The sequence below is a fragment of the Adiantum capillus-veneris genome, chromosome 9 (assembly GCF_014529385.1).
Source record: "Adiantum capillus-veneris isolate H3 chromosome 9, ASM1452938v2, whole genome shotgun sequence".
In the NCBI taxonomy this organism is placed as follows: domain Eukaryota; kingdom Viridiplantae; phylum Streptophyta; class Polypodiopsida; order Polypodiales; family Pteridaceae; genus Adiantum; species Adiantum capillus-veneris.
Genome location: NC_140939.1, coordinates 129910739 through 129929676, shown reverse-complemented (window position 1 = coordinate 129929676; position 18938 = coordinate 129910739). Strand labels below are relative to the sequence as shown.

At 40.5% G+C, this 18938-nt stretch overlaps 1 protein-coding gene across 1 annotated transcript; it reads left to right on the top strand.

Moving 5' to 3' along the window:
• Positions 1-7267: 7267 nt before the first annotated feature.
• On the top strand, positions 7268-16230 carry LOC147451170 (S-adenosylmethionine synthase 1-like). Its single transcript, XM_086520584.1, has 3 exons — positions 7268-7977; positions 15784-15870; positions 15960-16230. Exons 1-3 carry the CDS (start codon positions 7268-7270, stop codon positions 16228-16230), a joined length of 1068 nt encoding a protein of 355 aa, XP_086376710.1.
• The last annotated feature ends 2708 nt before the right edge of the window (positions 16231-18938 follow it).

Sequence of the window (18938 nt, the reverse complement as noted above, 5' to 3'; positions counted from 1 at the left end):
AAAAGCATGAAAAAGCTAAACATAGCGGATTTTTTCAAAATTAAACCAAACGTCCGTCTAACCTACTGGAACATGGAAACAACCTTGTTTTTTACTTTAGCACCTTACAGTACTGTCAATCAAGCATCTTAAATCAAAATTTTACAAAATGGACATTAGAATCTGTTTTTCTTAGTTTCAAAAGAGACCCAAAAATTGGGGATCTTACAATCTTCTTCTTGACACTCTAAAGTAAGGTCCCTCTGGCTTCAACCACTTCTTCGGACCAGCTCTCTATCTCGCCAATGATTTGGCTAAGATAGTTCAACATCAGACCTGCCATCTCATCTTGGTTCTGAACTGCAATCCCTTTATTGTCATAGCGAGTGGACGTGGCCCCGAGTCTTTTTTATTTTTAGACCCGTAAAGAAGTGAGCTTGATTGGAGGCTTCTGGTTGTAGGAATGTCTCCTGGAGAGAACCTTGTATTTTTTATATCTTCCAGTTGCTCACAAATCTAGCAAGTCTAGATTTGGCTTCAAGCCATCACTTGTGCTCATCCTCAGTAGCAAGCCCATTGGCCTTTATGGAGGTAAGCAACTCCACCTCAGCTGTAAGATGCAAGAGGTGCGCCTCCCTAGATTTTTTGATTCGGGGGCACGAGCTTTTGATTCTTTTTTGAATGCTCCGAGCAAACAGGTCCCACTCATTGTGTTTGTTGAGATCGCTATCTTTTCTGAGATTAACTAGTGCTTTCTTGGTTAGGTTTCTAAAAAGGGGGTCTTTGAATAGATGTGCCCCTATTACTAGCAATTGTTTCCCCCCTCTTAGGATCTTCTCCTCCCCTTTATTCTTCATGAGTTGTATGTGTAGGGGTATGTGATCTAAAAGGCTTTTTGTTGGGACCACCTTCATCTCTAGTATCGACGGGATCCAGTCAGCTTAGTGTGAGCAATAACATCTGTCCAGTCTAAAGGCATTGCGGGCTTACTGGAGACTTGTGTAGGTGAAACCAAGCATGCTGTTCCTTGAGTAGACTTCCCATAAGCCGATCATCGCCTACTTCGCGCATAAGCTTTTCCATTTAGTTATTTTTCGAGCAAGCCAGCATACTGGCAGAACATGTTATTTCCTTGCTCTTCACTGCCATATTGAAGTCACCAACCAACAACCACTCTCCTTCAATAGGAGTATCTCTAAGATGCATCCATAATTTAGCTCTATCTTTTTCATTGCAAGGGCCGTACACATTCACAATAGTGAAGGGATGCCCTTCCCATCTGGTTCTAATCCTAAGGACTATCCCGGAGTGGTGGCTCAAAACCAACTTCGGCTCCAATTCCCTGTCAACAATAGTGAGGACGCCACTAAAACCGTTACTTCCTTCTCCATAGAATACAAGTTTCTTTCCTAGAGCTTGCCTTCCCTTGCAATGAGGATCCAAGCGGTGTTCTTGGATGGCCCAATAAATGATTGCCTTCTCCTTTTTTACTTCCTCCCAAAAGAGAGCACTCTTCTTACGGGTCTTCAACCCCTTCACACGCCAAGTATGGATAGTGAGAGACTCCATGTTAGTGAGGAATCATTGGGATAGAGGGATGAATTCTTCAGCATTCATATCATGCCCATGCCCCATCTCCTTTGACTCAGGAGAATTCAGGGGTTCCAATTTCTTTTCTTGCAGTACTGCAAATGGATTGTGAAGTGGGACAATATACCCGCCTCCTTTCAAAGGAGTGGAGGATGGAGTAGATCCTTTCACCTTAAGTGTTCTTGCATCTTTGAGCAATCTAGAGTCTCTTGACTCTACCTTCACCCTTTTGGCTCTTTTCAAACTAGGGACTTGAACAGCCGATGTAGTTGTTACCTCAGTAATTTTGGGGTAGAATTGGGAGCAAGGAACACAGTATCCTTGCATGGGCCTTCGGGGATTCGATGCATGGGATTCGATTTTCCCCACAATATTTTCTTGCAGCTTGATAACCATTTTGTCACATACCATATCCTCTTTATCTTCCCCTGTACTTTCCCCTTCATTACCCTCTCCTTTTTTCTCCCACCCTTTCATCGGGGTTTCCATTTCATTGGAGACCTGTGCTCCTAGCATTATAGTGCCATTAGTCTTCATGGGGAAATCCTTGGCGGAGTGTCCAAATTTGTTGCATTCAAAACATGCTCCAAAGTATGTCCCAAAATTGAGCAGAATAGTAACAAGCGCCAGCTCCAGCATTGATAACCATGCTCTTAGGTGGAGTTTTAGAAACATTCCAGCCTATAAAAAACCTGCTTGAAACCTTACCAAACCCTCTCTTGTTAGTACAAATAAGGGGGTGCCTAGTTGGCTAGCAAGCATCTTGAGATTTTTCCACAACGATCTAGGCAGTCCCACAAACTCAACCCAGACCGGGTGGAACCCTTGTAGGGATTCAACCGAGTCAAACACTAGCTCCCATGGCACCACACAAACCGTAGTTCTCCTAAAAACAAGGGGCCCTTTGTCAAGGATATTTTCCACGTTGGAGGCCTCTTTAAATCTAATTGAACGAAAACCTTTGGCTAGGTAGAAGGTACTTTCAACTTCTCCTCCATGTCCAAGAATTTGCGAGCCCTGGAGCCATTGAATCATCTCAAACCTGTTCGAGATTCTTCCATTGAACCCAAATACAAGAGTCATCTTAGCTTGCTTGGCTAATTGCTCTTTGATAAGTGCTGGCAGAATTGCTACAGTAATAGCCTCGACAACCTCCACCTGTTGCGAAAAAGACTTTTTTAAAGCAGAAAAGAGCTGATCTGCCAAGCCCTCTTCAACCAACCCACTACAATCTTCTTAGGAGCAAGTTCTTTTGTTGTTGTTAGGGCCGATCTCTATCATTTTGTTGACTTCCTTGAGCTCTTTTTTGAGTCTAGCTCTTGCACTCTAGAGTTTTTCAATATTTCCTTCACTCAACAACCCATCCGATAAAACTTTTTCACAGTCCTTAGAGCCGAGCCCCTTGAGTATGCTAGCAAACAAAATGCCTGGCCTACGAGCTGCAGAAAGACTTGCCACCTTGTTTACGTTTGTGTAGATGGGACCCTAAGGTACACTAGCTTTGTTGGTCTTTACCTTGAATTTAAACCCTTGAGTTGAACACAGTTTTTATTTTACTTCCTCAAAGGAAACTTTTTCAGTCGAAACAACTTCGTCATTTTTCGTGGTTGAAACCCTTAGCCAATTAGGGTTGGACATTTCCACATCATCCAAGAGTCTCAAGACCAAGCCGTCTCCTTCTTCCATCGGCATGGCTACCTCCTTCTCTGGTATTTTTTTCGTCGCTAACATATGTGAGAATTTTAGTCTATCTTCATATATGGCCAGGTCATCAAGCTCCATTACCAAATACCGCAGGACAAGAAGGTGCCAGGAGGAAAGTCTAATCACCGCACGAGAATGAACCACTAAGGAAAAGATTCCAAAACAAAGGATAAAATGAGGTACTGCCCAAATGGATCGCGATCCATGGGGAGTAAGCTTTTTCAAAATGTTGAACCTTTACGTGCAGAACAAGGTTTTTCAAATCCCAAGCTAAGGTTCTTATCCAAAAAACACTATTGCAAATCACCCAGGGAAGGATGGGTCATGATCAATGGAAGGATGATGGACACACTTATAATAAAAAAGTGAAAGAAGCGCACCTATGAATCTCATGCAAGAGGACCTGAGCCAGCTTTGTGAGTCTCCCTAAGTGCCGTTCTGCCTAGCCCCTCATATCACGTCGCCCATTAATGTTGAGTTTGCTTGACCTCAAATTGCACCAACTCCAAGACCTCCACGTAACCTCAATGACCTCAATAGACATTCCTATGTTATAAAATAAATTTCAAAGGAGAAACTCATATATACATGTCACATGTAACACTTGATTAAGAGAATTTTGCAAGAAGAAAAATGTCATTACTTTGTGCCGTCTTCATGAAATATTATTATTGTTAACTTAAACTTTCGCACAAGATTACTTAACCCCGTCATTCCTTTGGAAATGTTTTTGGTGGGTGGTCCCAGCATTTTTTCATTAGTATTATCTAGAATCCATGAAGATGCTCATAGGAAAAGAAAAAGGAAATTCAAAGATGAAGCAAATGGAGGGGGAGTGTGTGTGTGTGTGTGTGTGTGTGTGTGGAGCGCATGAGATGATGAGCACAGGGGCTCGAAGGGAACTACCATGCAGGGCAAAGCAAGGAGCAGACAATTCTTTTAGTTAATGTTTATCACTTGCGTATGAGACAGCGGCCCTATCACAATAGAGTGGTTAAGTATGATGAGTTGTTTCCATCACAAACATTGTGTGCTTGAGATGAATGTCCCACTTTGGATGATGAGCTGACAAGAGAGGGAGGGGGAATCCTTTCAATTTCAAAGGGAAGTTACATTTGAAGAGTTCAATCTAAGGGGTGAGTTTCTAGCTATCGTGTGACCCAACGAAGGTACACCGAGGCGGATCGAGAATGTGGCATGCATAGTGGAAGGCCATGTTTTATGAGGGAAAATCACCAAAATATCCCTCTGATTTGTGAAAATTCTCAAAATTCACCTCAAATTTCTAAAATTCCTAAAACACCCTCGTATGTATTTTGGCTGGATTGTTCAAGATTTTATAATCTAACTTACTTTTTGGCAATTGATATCTTTTTTTGAATACTTAACATCTACATTGTCTCAAACTACCTCGCAAAAAAAGGCAATAATGTCTAAAAAATAAAGAATCAACTCAATCTTCTTATGAAAAGCTGCAAAAAAAATTAATCTTTGCAGAAATTGATCTCACAACCAGGGTATTTTAGAAATTTTGGAAAATTTGAAGGACATTTTGGGAATTTATGACAAAATGTCTCACAACTAGGGGTATTTTGGAAATTTGAAGGACATTTTGGGAATCTATGAAAAATGTTGAGGGTATTTTGGGAATTGTTTAAATTTGAGGGGTATCTACTTCTACTAACATAATATGGCGAAAGGGCTTCTCTTTACACGTGTCGCAATCTGCGACCTGAAGGTTAAAGTTCAAAAAGAAAAAAAGTGTAATTGCACGCGATAAAGACGGGGAGAGGGGGAGAGAGAGAGGCCGTCGAAAGGGGTCGGCCGTACTAGTTAAAGTAAAAGGGAAGGGGGAGGGGAAAGAAAGGAAAAGAAAAGGGAGGCGGGGTGGGTGGGGTGACACTTTAGTCTTTTTTTTCTTTTTCTTTTTAATGCTTAAGGCCACCACCCCACCCCACCCCACCCCTTTTCTAGCTTGACCTTTATAATTTCAATGCGACCAGTTTAAATGATGTAAGTTGAAATTATGAGTGATTTTTGTAGCCTTTGAACGGAGATTCCATATAAAGAATTAAAAGTAGAGCCAGAATTAGTAGACCAAGTAGTAGGTTTGCACACATTTCTCTTTAACCAAAATCTAGGAAGATACCCTTTGAAATTGACAAGTTTGAAAGAAAAGTAAACAGGGAGTGTTCTACGCAGATGGCACGTGGAGAGGGAAGAGAGAGAGAGAGAGAGAGAGAGAGAGCGATGATGTACATCGCGCAAAACGAGGGAGTGAGAGAGAGAAGCGATGAGATTTTTTATAGCAGGGAATGGAGGGGCAAGACAACAGCCTAGAGATTTGTTTTCTCTATTTGTTCGGGTGTAGGGTCCCCCTCTCTCTCTCTCTCTCTCTCTCTCTCTCAGCGAGCTCTGTCATGAGCTACAGGTGATGTGGGGTAGCTCTCTCTCTCTCTCTCTCTCTCTCTCTTTCCGTGTCTGTGTAGCCAATGAGCTTGAGGTCAAGCGCTCTTGTGCAAGGATATGTGGTGGGGGATTGATGGTGTGTGCGCAAGTCAATTTGCTGGCGGCAAGAGGAGGAGCTGATGAAGGCAGCCAGGGGGGAGGTAGAGGAGCAGCACGAGGGAGGGGCCAGAGGTGGGAGGGCTGTGCTGAGATCTTTGCGCAAGGAGACCTCTCTCTCTCTCTCTCTCTCTCTCTCTCTCTCTCTCTCTCTCTCTCTCTCTCTCTCTCTCTCTCTCTCTCTGCACTGACATGGAAGCGGGAGGGGAGAGGAATATCCCTTGGAATCCAATTGGGATAGAGGAAAGGGTTGCACCCGGGAGGAGTACTGAGAGGAGGCAATACACGAGGCAAGGAGCACAGAGAGGTTCATGCAAGCCTAGCAAGGCAGGCCCCTCTGCAAGCAAAGAAGGGGGGTCAAGGGCTAAGCACATAGGAACATGGACCAATTAAAGGCCCTAGGGCTCAGAACAGGAGAAGGAGCAAAGAATCTCTCACGAAGAATCTTGAGAGATTCGTGTTTATAAAGAGGGACCGAGTAGTAGTAGTAGACCGAAGTATGTCTATACAATCCTTTTTTCAGCTATATTAAGGAGTATCTTTCTTCATGCAAGCCTAGCAAGGCAAGCCCCTCTGCAAGCAAAGAAGGGGGGTCAGGGCCTAAGCACATAGGAACATGGACCAATTAAAGGCCCTAGGGCTCAGAACAGGAGAAGGAGCAAAGAATCTCTCACAAAGAATCTTGAGAGATTCGTGTGTTTATAAAGAGCGACCCAGTAGTAATAGTAGACCGAAGTATGTCTGTACAATCCTTTTTTCAGCTATATTAAGGAGTATCTTTCTTCATTTGAACAACAAAATGTTTTCTATTTGAACATCTCTCTCTCTCTCTCTCTCTCTCTCTCTCTCTCTCTCTCTCTCTCTCTCTCTCTCTCTCTCTCTCTCTCTCTAGCGAGGGATATTTTTGCCTTTTCTTGCCTAAACAACATTCTTCTTCAACCTTTTCTCCTTCCTGTGTGGTCGTGTAAGTAGAGTCCGATCACCTAGTGTGGGAGGACTCGTGGTAGATCTTGGTAGAAGCCATTCTTGGCATGTACTCTCTCTATACTTAATATAAGGAGCTGCTCTCGGATGCAAGAGACGGACTCAGTTTGGTCCCGTCCTCCCGTGCACTTTACATTGGTAGAGGCGGCGGGCAATTAGGGACGTTTCTTGCTTTTCTTGCTAATTCCCTGAGCCCGCTCATGGTGTTCTTGTTTGATAACGGTTTAGAGAGAGATGAGAGAGAGAGAGAGAGAGAGAGAGAGAGAGAGAGAGAGAGAGAGAGAGAGAGAGAGAGAGAGAGAGAGAGAGAGAGAGAACAGCGTCCCCCACCCAACGCCTGTCTATGAGCACCACGTAGTTGGTGGTTAAGATACTGTAGGGATGACGATGAGAGGCCCTGGCAACAACAACGACACCAATGGCCAGCTTCTGCCAATTAGTAACGATGGAGTGCATCATTCCAGCGGGGCAGGCGTGGCAGTCAAAGAAGACTTTCCTTTTCACCTCCGAATCTGTCAATGAAGGCCACCCTGACAAGCTTTGTGACCAGGTCTCTGATGCAGTTTTGGATGCTTGTCTGGAACAAGACCCGGAGAGCAAGGTGGCGTGCGAAGCTTGCACTAAGACCAACATGGTTATGATTTTTGGTGAAATCACAACCAAAGTTGTCATTGATTATGGGAATATAGTGCGGGACACTTGCAGAGAGATTGGATTTGTGTCTGAGGATGTGGGCTTGGATGCTGACCAGTGCAAGGTGTTCGTTTACATTGAGCAACAGAGTCCGGATATTGCCCAGGGGGTCCATGGTCGCTTCACAAAGAAGCCAGAAGAGATTGGTGATGGTGATCAAGGGCACAGGGTTGGTTATGCTACAGATGAGATGGAAGAGTTTATGCCCCTCAGTCACGTGTTGGCAACCAAGCTTGTGGCTAAACCCACTGAGGTAAAAAAGAATGGAACTTGTTCTTGGCTTCGCCCTGATGGTAAGACTCAGGTCACCGTGGAGTACAAGAATGAAGGTGGCGCTATGATCCCTCTTCGAGTGCACAGTGTGATTATTTCAACCCAGCATGATGAGACAGTTACAAATGATAAGATTGCTACTGATTTGAAGGAGTTTGTCATTAAGCCAAGTGTAGCATCACTACAGAGGTGCTTCTTGTCAATGAGAGAACTCAAGAGATGCAGATCACAACAATTTTTCTCCCTTCTCACTTTCAGTTAATTGGTTTTTATTGCAAAGTTCTAGTTTTCTTTTTCAATTTCTCACTCTTTCTAGCCAAGTTTTTTTTCCCATTCAATTAAGCATCAAGTCAAGCCCACCAAACCCTTATGGAAATGAATGTATGTCGCAAAAATATCGTCCCGGGCCTCAGTCCTTCCTCGTCTTGTCCATTACATCGGGATAGCGACCTGATGTTTGCATAAGCGAGATGTTCGAGTTCCATGCCTTGATGATGATCGGCATGATGACGAGTCTAGCCCCCAAGCTCAGTCCCTTAGCCCCGAAGCCGTTGTATGATCACTCCCCCAGATGAGGCGTTGGGGTTGATCCCTCTTTTGTCGAGTCCCTTCTCCGACCAAAATTGTAAAAAAGATGTCCATCTTTTTCTCCCTAAGGGGGGGAGGTGTGGTGTGTGGTCGTGTAAGTAGAGTCCGACCACCTAGTGTGGGAGAACTCGTAGTAGATCTTGGTAGAAGCCATTCTTGGCATGTACTCTCTCTATACTTAATATAAGGAGCTGCTCTCGGATGCAGGAGACGGACTCAGTTTGGTCCCGTCCTCCCGTGCACTTTACAATATATATATATATATATATATATACACACACATACACACATATATACATATATATATATATCCCCCAAATTTGAGGTCATTGTGTTTGTTTCTACAATATTAAAATTCCCACCCCTCTCCCTCCTTGAGAAAGTATGAGAGCACGTAAGCAAAACTCATTGACTATATTTTGTAAGTCTCTTGTCTTCTTCTTCTTCTTCAACTTCTTCTTCTTCTTCTCTCTCTCTCTCTCTCTCTCTCTCTCAAATCTCATTTGATAGTACTTGTCACTCATTTATTTATTTTGGTGATGTTAAACATTGTGTGTGTGTGTTTGTGTGTGTGTGTGTGTGTGTTTCGAGTGTGTGTATGTGTGATTTAAGCTATGCAAGAGGACGGCTTCTTGCGAGTAGTCTTTGGAGAAGGTTTGCTTGAGCTTCGGCCTAAGGTTAAAAATGCTCTAAAATTACAGATTTTAAAGATTATTAGTACTTTTGGTGTGCATCTTAATGGAAGGGAGATTTGCATTGTAGATACATCAACAAAGTGAATTCCATTTTGGCTATAAAAGGACAAGCGTCAAAAGGTTATGAAGGGCTTGAGAGAGAGAGAGAGAGAGAGAGAGAGAGAGAGAGAGAGAGAGTCATCGGGGGGGGGGGGGGGGGGGGGAGGAACATAAGCTAGTCAAGGGAGACACACATGGGGCCATGGCTATTTGTTGATACACTGGGCTGCGAGAGTCTCTCTCATCAGCACTATGCAAGGGTAGAAGGGGAGGGTTACATGTGAAAAAGTTAAGAGTTAGGAAACTTTGCATGTCAATAAATAAGCTACATACTATTTTGACATCATAGAAAAAATCTCAAATTATTTCAAAGATTTGAAGCATCTGATAAAATTGGAATGATATAGAGATGACTCACATAAGTTAAGCTCTCTGTCTCTCTCTTTCTCTCTCTATATCTCTCTCTACATATATATATGTGTGTGTGTGTGTATGCATATGTCTCTCTCTCTCTCTCACACACACACACATATGTGTGTTTGTGTGAGTGTATAGAGAGAGAGAGAGATACATACATACACATATGTGCGTGTGAGTGTAGAGAGAGAGAGATACATACATACACACATGCACACACACCCATACATATGTGTTTGTGTGCGTATGTGTGTATACATATATATCTATATGTACACATAGTATACACACACACACACACATAGTACACACACATATATATGTATACATACATAAACACAATGTATATACTACACATATAGTACTATATGTACACACATATATATATACATACATAAACACAATGTATATACTACACATATAGTACTATATGTACACATAGTACACACACACATAGATATATATGTATACATATCTGCAATCAAACTACAACATTTATTCTATGTAGAAAATTATTTTGACTTTACACTTTAAAAAGCTTTTCATGTCTTACATTCAGCAAAGGCTAAGGCTGTCATTTCTTACAATCTTACACTTCACTTTTGCATTTTAGATTACAAACAACTTTTGCATTTTAGATTAGATGTTTTTTAGATTACAAACAACTTTTGCATTTTAGATTAGATGTTTGTAAGTTTAGCTTCCTTAACTTTTTCATTTTAGATTAGATGTTTTGTAACGTTTTTTCAAAAGTGAACCACGGAGTGACACATGGAAGCCCTGTCCTTCCTTGAAAATTTTAAGTTGCATTATATATAATATAGATACCTAAATTTGATGAAATTAGCCGTCTTATATACACGTAGCACTCTTAAAATGTAAAGTATTGCAATTCTCTTTCATCATGTCAAAACAATTTGTCAATCGACGCTTTGTATCAAAAGCTATGATGATTCAAGTAAATAGTTTAATAGGTCCATGCACAACATTGACAAAATGTATGTATCTCAAGGTTTACACTATTAAAAAACCCTCATATCACGTGTGTTCAAGTAGCATAACCCTTCTTCATCTATATATTTTTATGAATTAAATGAACCCTCTTCCTTTGAAACATTTTTTTGGTTTGCAGAAGGCCATAGTGGGGTGGGTGGATTTTTGGTGAAAATTTTGGACCATGGATGCAAGTCGATTGGATGGAGGACACGTGTATAATCTGCTTGTTTTTTAATATTTCTTTTAGGCTTTTGTGAAAGGTGTTGACAATTTTGTACCTCTTTCTTTAAAGAGGACCATTAAAAATTTGATCACACACAATCTTTTTCGTCCTCTTTCACCCTTTTTTTATATTTTAGTTTGTAAAATAGTTCTTTCATTTAAGAGCATGGACTCCATATCATTAAAAAATTTAATATCCCAATCGATTGAACATCTTATTGATCAGTCAAATATTATGTTGCACATCTTTTGAGAACTATATATCTTTCACTCTCTCTCACTTTAAAGGTTTACTTTTCTTTCCTTCAACGTGTGGTTGTGAGTCACAAATGGCTTCGAGGGTCCATTTCTTTCACTCTTGATGGGGGTCATTGAAAACGATCCGCTCTGGTGTGGGGGTCCTCTTTGTGCTGCTCGTCCCCGCACCTCCCCCTATTTTGCAAAGTGATGATGATAATAACTCTTTGCTCAACTTTCCTCAAGTTTGTAGAGTGGCATAAGCGTTGCCAATGTGGGATGTGTGCCTTTGCTGACAAGAAAGTGGGAGAGAGAGACCTTGAGATTGTGTGTGAGAGAGATAAAGATCATGAGAGTAGACGCGCCATGCCGTCCGCTACGAAGCTAGCACACTCTTGTTGTGGGAACCAACAATCCACCATAGCCCTAGGTGCTACCTTCCACCTATTGCCTCATTCATAGAGATATATAGAAAGAAGAAGAAGAAGAGGATTTTTAACGTCGTAGGAAACTATCCCTAGAGACCTTAAAGATTATTGCACGAGGAGAGTTCAAGACTTGTTATTCAAGAGGGACATGCATAAAAAGAGTTTTACCACATTTTCTCCTACATGGAATCTGTGAAGATTTCACTCAATCAAGCAATTTCAATAAATCGATACCTCCTCCTTCAAATACTGTGCGCCACAAGTTGGTTAGCTGAGAGGGATCTTCGAAAAAACATTAAAATTATAATAATATTTTTATAGAGAGAGAATGAGTTGGGTGGTGGCAGCGGTAGTGGTAGCAAACCTGGTTGTGATATGGGTCGGCTTGCATAGATTTGGGCAGTGTCATATCCCCGATCCCAAGACATGGCCTCTTGTAGGCGCACAACTGGAAACTTTGCTAAACTTCCACTGTCTGCATGACTAGCTCCTCTCCTTCTTCAACGATATCCACCGTATGATCAAGCTCTCTCTCATCTCTTCCACAACCTTATTCTTCACTGTGGATCCTTGCAATGTGGAGCATATCCTCAAGGGTAGCTTCTACAACTATCCCAAGGTACTCCTCTCTCCTTTCCTCTTCCTCTTCCTTTTTCTATGTCTGTATTCCCCAACTATCCCAAGGTACTCCTCTCTGCTTTCTTCTTTCTCCTCTTTTTCCCTTGTGCATGCATATGAGCCTCTTTCTTTCGACAGCCTATGTCAAATACTAGTTTAGATTTTACTCAAAATTTAATTTTTTCTGGTGAAAGCTGGTGATGGTGGCAGCGAGAGAGTGTGTGTGTCATGCAATGTATGATTTCTTAGCTCAGATGGAGAGACATGGAAGAAGCATCGTAAGGTGGCCAGTCTGAGTTTTCAAAAAAGAAAGCTGCGGGATTTCATCACAAATGCTTTTAGGGAAGATGCACTCCTCCTCCTTCAAATTCTTGATGCAGTAGCATCCTCACAGAAAGTTGTTGATATGCAAGTAATGGTCTTGTACCTCAATTCTTTATAGCACAAGCATGCAGATTTACCCACCCACTCACACACACACACACACACACACACACATGCGTGCACACAAATTCTTCAGTAGAGGACATTGCCAACGCTTTACAAGTGGTTCATGCATGCATGCACAATAGCCATTATTAAGTCTCTCAAAAAACCACCAATTGGTATCTGCATAACACATGCTGGATTGGTTGTCTAGAGAATGAATCTTATGCATAGTCTTTTTTATTGACAAGAAGCCTATGTTTTGTGTTTCCATTATTTCTATCTAAAATCCTTCCAGAGTGGTTAGGATGTAAGGATACAGAGTTTGAACTACGATTGGACCCTCTTTAGTGTATCCAAAGAGGGTCCCATCAAACAAAAATTGTGACCCTCTTTTGTGCATGCGAAAAGGGACGAGGAGCCAACAAGTCTCTCAGCACTGATGACAAAACACAATTCCAAGCTTTGTATGTACCTCAATATCTCTTCCGCAAATTCTTTTGGACATCCCATTTTTTGAATGAGGACTCTGAATTCAATTTCAGTTTTCTCAAACTTTTTTTCCAGATAGCTCCTAATATAGCTCTCCTACAATGTTGTTGCAAAAACCAAGAAAGCTAAGAATGACAGGTGCCATGACAGCTCTACAATTTATTTTTCGTGCCACACATGGAGTAATCACACAACTTTGGCAAGCCTCGAGTGTTCTTTTCTAACCGGGTTTAAATACATGCTAGAGCTTAGGATTCTATTTCTCATTGTTGCTTTCTAAATTATACTGAAGTAATTGCTACTGAAAGTATCACAATGTTGTGCTAGTAAGGTTTTGTTGTTTCAAGCTGCCATGGCTAAGCATTGACTTGGTGTCAGAAATTCAAGCTTTAATACAAGCTAATGCTCATAAATCTACACTTTTGTGACAGTTTGTGCATTGATGCTTGATTTATGGTTAACCGAATATCCTTTATTTATGCTTTGGAATATATTGCAATTTAATTAGTTCATTGTTACACTTCTTTCCAAATAATATAATATTTGTGATACCACATGTTTTAAAATACTAGTGTCGCTTTCTATTTTCTCTCTCACAAAGAAGCCTCTTATTATGGAATACCCATCAATAGCCTTACTAGACCATAGTTAATTTTCACCTTGCTTAAACTTTTTAAGAAGCCTCTTATTATGGAATACCCATCAATAGCCTTACTAGACCATAGTTAATTTTCACCTTGCTTAAACTTTTTGACTGAAAGTGAAAAATTATGATGATAATCTCATTGGAATTTACTTTCATGTTGAACATTGAGAGACGTGTTTGTGAACATTTCAAACCTTTTGTCTTTCTACTATATAATATGTTTGTGTCAATGCTTATCTCATAAAAAATAATACTAAAACAAAATACCAAAGGTACTTTATGCATTTTACAACATTAAAACAAATTATCAAGGTAATTCATTCAATGAAAGATCCATTCACTAACTAAACAAATGCATGATAGGGAGGATTTGTCTGGGAACATTTGAAAGTTTTTTGCTTTTCAATATGTACTAATATGTGACTCGCGTGTTGTTGCGGCCAGAGAACATTGCCTCTATTCTTTTAGGCCTATCTTCTTTTCCAAGTGGAACATTATCAATACTCTCTTCCTATTATTGCATTTTTTTTAATGATGCATGACACAACCTCTTGATATATTCTAACAAACATAAACATATGTAAGATGCAATAAACATAAAAATATGTAAGATACTGCATAGCATTCTTTGATACCAAAATTGGAAGCTTTTGATAGACTTTTTTTTTCATGAGGTGCTAACCCTTGTTCAACAAACTTAGGAGTACTCTACTTCTATTGAAAGAGAGAGAGAGAGAGAGAGAGAGAGAGAGAGAGAGAGAGAGAGAGAGTCTCTCAATCAATCTTGCTTTTGGTCTATCTTTGTCTAGCAATGCTACCAAACTTGATTATATAGATTAGATAAGTTATCATGGTGTGAAGTGATGAAAGCTCAGAGAAGTTAATGTAATAATAAAGCTTTTTTAGCCTGCAAAAATCCATAAAGGTTTAGTATGTGCATGAAATGTTGAAAGCCAAGCGCCTGGCTACAAGAAATTGGAAGATATAAAAGGCAACATTTTTTTATCATTACATTTGACATTTCTTACAACACAGCTTCAAATTTTTTTGCTGAAAACAGGGAGTCACACATGTAATTTGCTGCACAGGAACCAACTGCTTTTCCATCGAAGCGCTGGGATGGTGATAATATCCAGAAAAATACAGGTCATCCTCTCTAAAGAATTTACATTGATAGGCAATCTGGTCATTTTTGTGACTTGTTGTCCAACCTAAAGAAATGTTACACAATGATGTACTTGTTCATGAGTGTTGCGCCGTGTCCAAACGTCGTATGCATGTACGCATACTTTCGGTAAAGGACAGAAGATACATTCATGTGAAGAAAGGCCAAATTGGTCTTGGTGCATAACAAAATTATTGCGGTACATAATTTCTATCTTTGCATGAGGAGAGAGAGCAAGATAGCTGTTTTTTCAATCCATAAGTTGAACTACTGTCTTTTGTTCTAAAACCACTTCTCTGAGTGCCTGAAGTCTAAACTCAAACGTTAAACTCAATATTTCTAACGGACAAAATAATGTTGATATTTCAATCCACATTCTCACTGCTGTAGCTGCTTGAAGCGCTATGCTGCAAAGGTTTGGCTTTTTTTCATAAAGGTATCATACAAGCTGAGCGTTCAGTGCCTGGAAAAAAAGAGTGTAATGATTGGTTACAATTGTAATATGAGGGTGATGATCAATTTCTTTGACATACAAGTTAATTTTTGCATCCCAATGTCGCCTTTTTCTAAAGGTATAAGCTTCCTTATTGGCTAAAGCATGTAACATGTGCTGTAATGAATTTTGTTTCAGGCTTTTTGTTTACATTTACTGTTCTCTAAACTGTCTGGATGCTTTGAGAATGATGAAATGTGGTCAAATGGCACTAACATCATGTTGATGGACACACCCACTGGGACTATTATCTGCTTTTTGCTGATGTTTTTTTTTTGGGTCATGAATGCAACGTACTGACAAAGATTTTAAAATTGAAGATTTGGCATGGTGTTCGAAATTTAATTGATGCTCTTCCAAAGACGGTGAAGCGGTTTGTGCTTGTATCTTCCATCGGTGTAACAAATTTTGATCAAATACCCTGGAAGTAAAGTACACTTGGATTCTTATGGATGCGTTCTTATAATTATGGCTCTATGAAATTGCAGATGAGTGTTGAATAATTTCTCTTTGATGCCTGTTGTAAATTGCAGTATCATGAACTTGTTTGGTGTCTTGAAGTACAAGAAGATGGGGGAAAACTACTTGTGTAAATCGGGCATTCCTTTCACAATTATCAGGTGCTTTAATTTTGTAAAGAGTGTAGGAAGTGGAAAGTTGTTTACTATGCTCTGTTTGTCCTGACATTGCACATTATTGTGTTCGTTAGTGTTCATGGAGGTTTTGTGATTCGGGCAGGCAGGTTAATGATGGCCCTACACTCTTCCTATGACCTAAATACCTTATCAAAGCAACAGCTGGGACACGGCGTCGTGTGGTCTTGGCCAAGTCTTTGGCAACAACTACATGATTTGCTTGCTTTATTGTTTTCGGTTCTTTGTGTAAAAAATTTCGGTGGTCATGTTATAGGTGATAAACTAGTTGGTGAAGCTAGCAGGATTGTTTGTGGCAGAAGCTTGCATTCAAGCTCTGGATATTGATTGTACATGCGGGCAAATCTATGAAATCAACTCAGTTGAGGTAATACTTTTCAAGCTTATCATATCAGAGTTGTAATGGTCCAGAGTGGGCACATGTGTTGTACGTTGGTTCTATGTGCAGTATTTAGGCACATATCACGCGAGTTGGTATTCTACTCATATTGTGCTTATGGGGTAGGGAATGGTCTGTTGGTGACCGTTTCCGGCTGTCAAGTGTCGGGGGAGGTTGGCCATAAAGCTCCAGCATTGATTCGGCTGCATAGTGCTGCTGCAAGCGTACACAGGGCATATTAACAGTACCGTCGAAGTCCAGGGTCGGGGGGACGAGCTCTCTGAGTCCGTACATCTGCTGCCGATTATAATGCGTAATTTCAGGCTGCATGCTGCCGATGCTTGCCAACTCTGCAGTCGGAACACTTAGAAGCCAGGACACTCCGCAGCCTCTGTCTTGCATCAGCCCACGGATGCTCTGTAGTGCTGACACATCAGCAGGCAGAATATTGAAAGCGACAAGCCTGAATTTTTCTGCAGGATGGAGCAATCATTGCATGCCATGTCTGCAGCCAGAGTTTTCTGCAGGATGGGGCAATCATCGCATGCTAATAAGCGGCTGGAATTGTCACATGCAACCTACACCTTGAGCTGCCGCACTGTCAGCACTGTCACCTACACTGTTGAAGGGCCCCCCTCCCCTGGACTTTTGACGCAAGCTGAGGTGGTGGAGTGTGAGTGCAGCATATTCTTGGCGGTGAGGTGGCTCAATGGCAAGCTATTCCACACAGCAGAACGTGTTGAATGTTACAGCTGCTGCCGTTTAGTTCCTGACAGGTGCTGAGGTGGCTGCCATCTCCACTGACTGCAGACCCTCATTACAGAGATAAGTAATGACCGTAGTGAGGGCTGAGATTAGCTGCCTGCTGACCCACGAGCTTGCGGTGTAGGGATGGCTACAGTATGTTGTGGCTTGCACTTCTTTACAAGTGAAGTTGGGATTTTGTTGGATTGTAAATGTGCATACAGGAGGAACCAGCAATTACTCTTCCTTTTGATTGGTACCTGAGCTAAGGGTATCCCATTGATTAGAAGCGTTTATCTAAGAGTTGAGCAGGCCTGACCTGTTGTACTTTGTGTTGTTTGTTTCAGGTGATGGTCCAGGCACAGATCAGAATAAGTGGAAAGCTCTTTTCACTCGAGTATCAACTGCATGAGTACACTTGATCTTTCTCACGCTTTGTATCACCGTGGGCATTTTTGTTGTGCTACAAGAACAGTTCCAATTTGTGTAAAAAGACTATGTAACATGTTGTAAGCCCCATTTTTTTTGTGGCTATCCTTGCTGTCATTCTATAAGAAGCCTTGCCTTCCATCTTTTAGCGTTATTGTTTAGTGCGTGGGTGCTTTGGTTCCTAGTAGTCATACCCACTAAAGAAAACTATTCTTCAAAGTGACACTTGGACTAGAGAAAAAGCTAGTGATGTACAAAATTTTACTTAACAATATAATCATGAGAGGAAAATCCATTCAAAAATAATGAAAGTAGATAAGGATCTGTCCTATTTTGGACTATATTATCCAAGCAACAACATCTCAGGGTCCTTGTAATCTGCATCGATAGAAAGAGCAAAAAGTATTTTGTATAACTCGTGTCAGTGAAACACTTTGAATTGTTATGCATGGTCCTATTGATTTCTTAGGTTATTAATCGAGAGCAAAGTTGTCAAAAATATGAAATCAGGAAGGAAGCTAATTTTTTAAGTCTCACAATGGATAGATAATTTGTCTCTAGAATGGAGCCATCATGGCAAAAAGCCTTACCCTTGTTTTGATTGGTTCATTTGAAATAACCGCAAGTAGAGTAATTATATAAACCTCTTAAGAAAAACTTAAAGTTGTTATAGTATGTAGTTAGCAAGTAGTATTTAATCGAGGAATAGTTTTCAAAGGAACATACTTTTGTATGGCAATGTTTGAGCCAATTATGTTTATGTAAGTTCATTAAATATAGTGTTAAAACTATTATAAGATACAATAGAACCTAGTCCTTTTACTTTATGTTTGATAAAATACAAACCAGAAATTGCATAAAAACTAGGTTAGTGGACGAAATTGAGCAAGCATTGATGATCAAACACCATCATAAGAACCAACACTGAGAGTCTTGAGGAAATGAGGTAGTATTCACTAATCAAAACTCTTTTAGACATGAGTATCCATTCCAAAAGATGAACCTAATACGGTAAGGTTACTATCTACAAAGGAGCCAAGTTCTTAGGCTAGAAAGCATCAACGAAGAATACCATATAAGTCTTTGGTACATGATATGACCGTTGTGAAACCAACAGGCTAAGTGATATCTAGAAGGCATTCAGCTTAATGAATCATATTTACAATATAAGAAGTCTATATATTCAACTAATCTAGAGAGGTTAGATGTATTTCAAAGTCTTTGTTTATTCTGAAGGCAGTAGAAAACCATCATCTTTCTAATAAATTTGAAAAGCTCATTATAGAAAAGACATTGCTTAGAAAAGAGTAGGGAATAATCTCAATCTCCCCTTTTGCATTTATTAGTAAGGTAGGTAAGAAGGTAGGCAATAGGTATAGAACAAGCCCTAAATCAAAGGTCGTGTATTTTTTTTCTAAGAGTATAATACATGCCAAAAAAACTTATATTTCACATGTTGAGGCAAGTAAATATCAGAAAACGA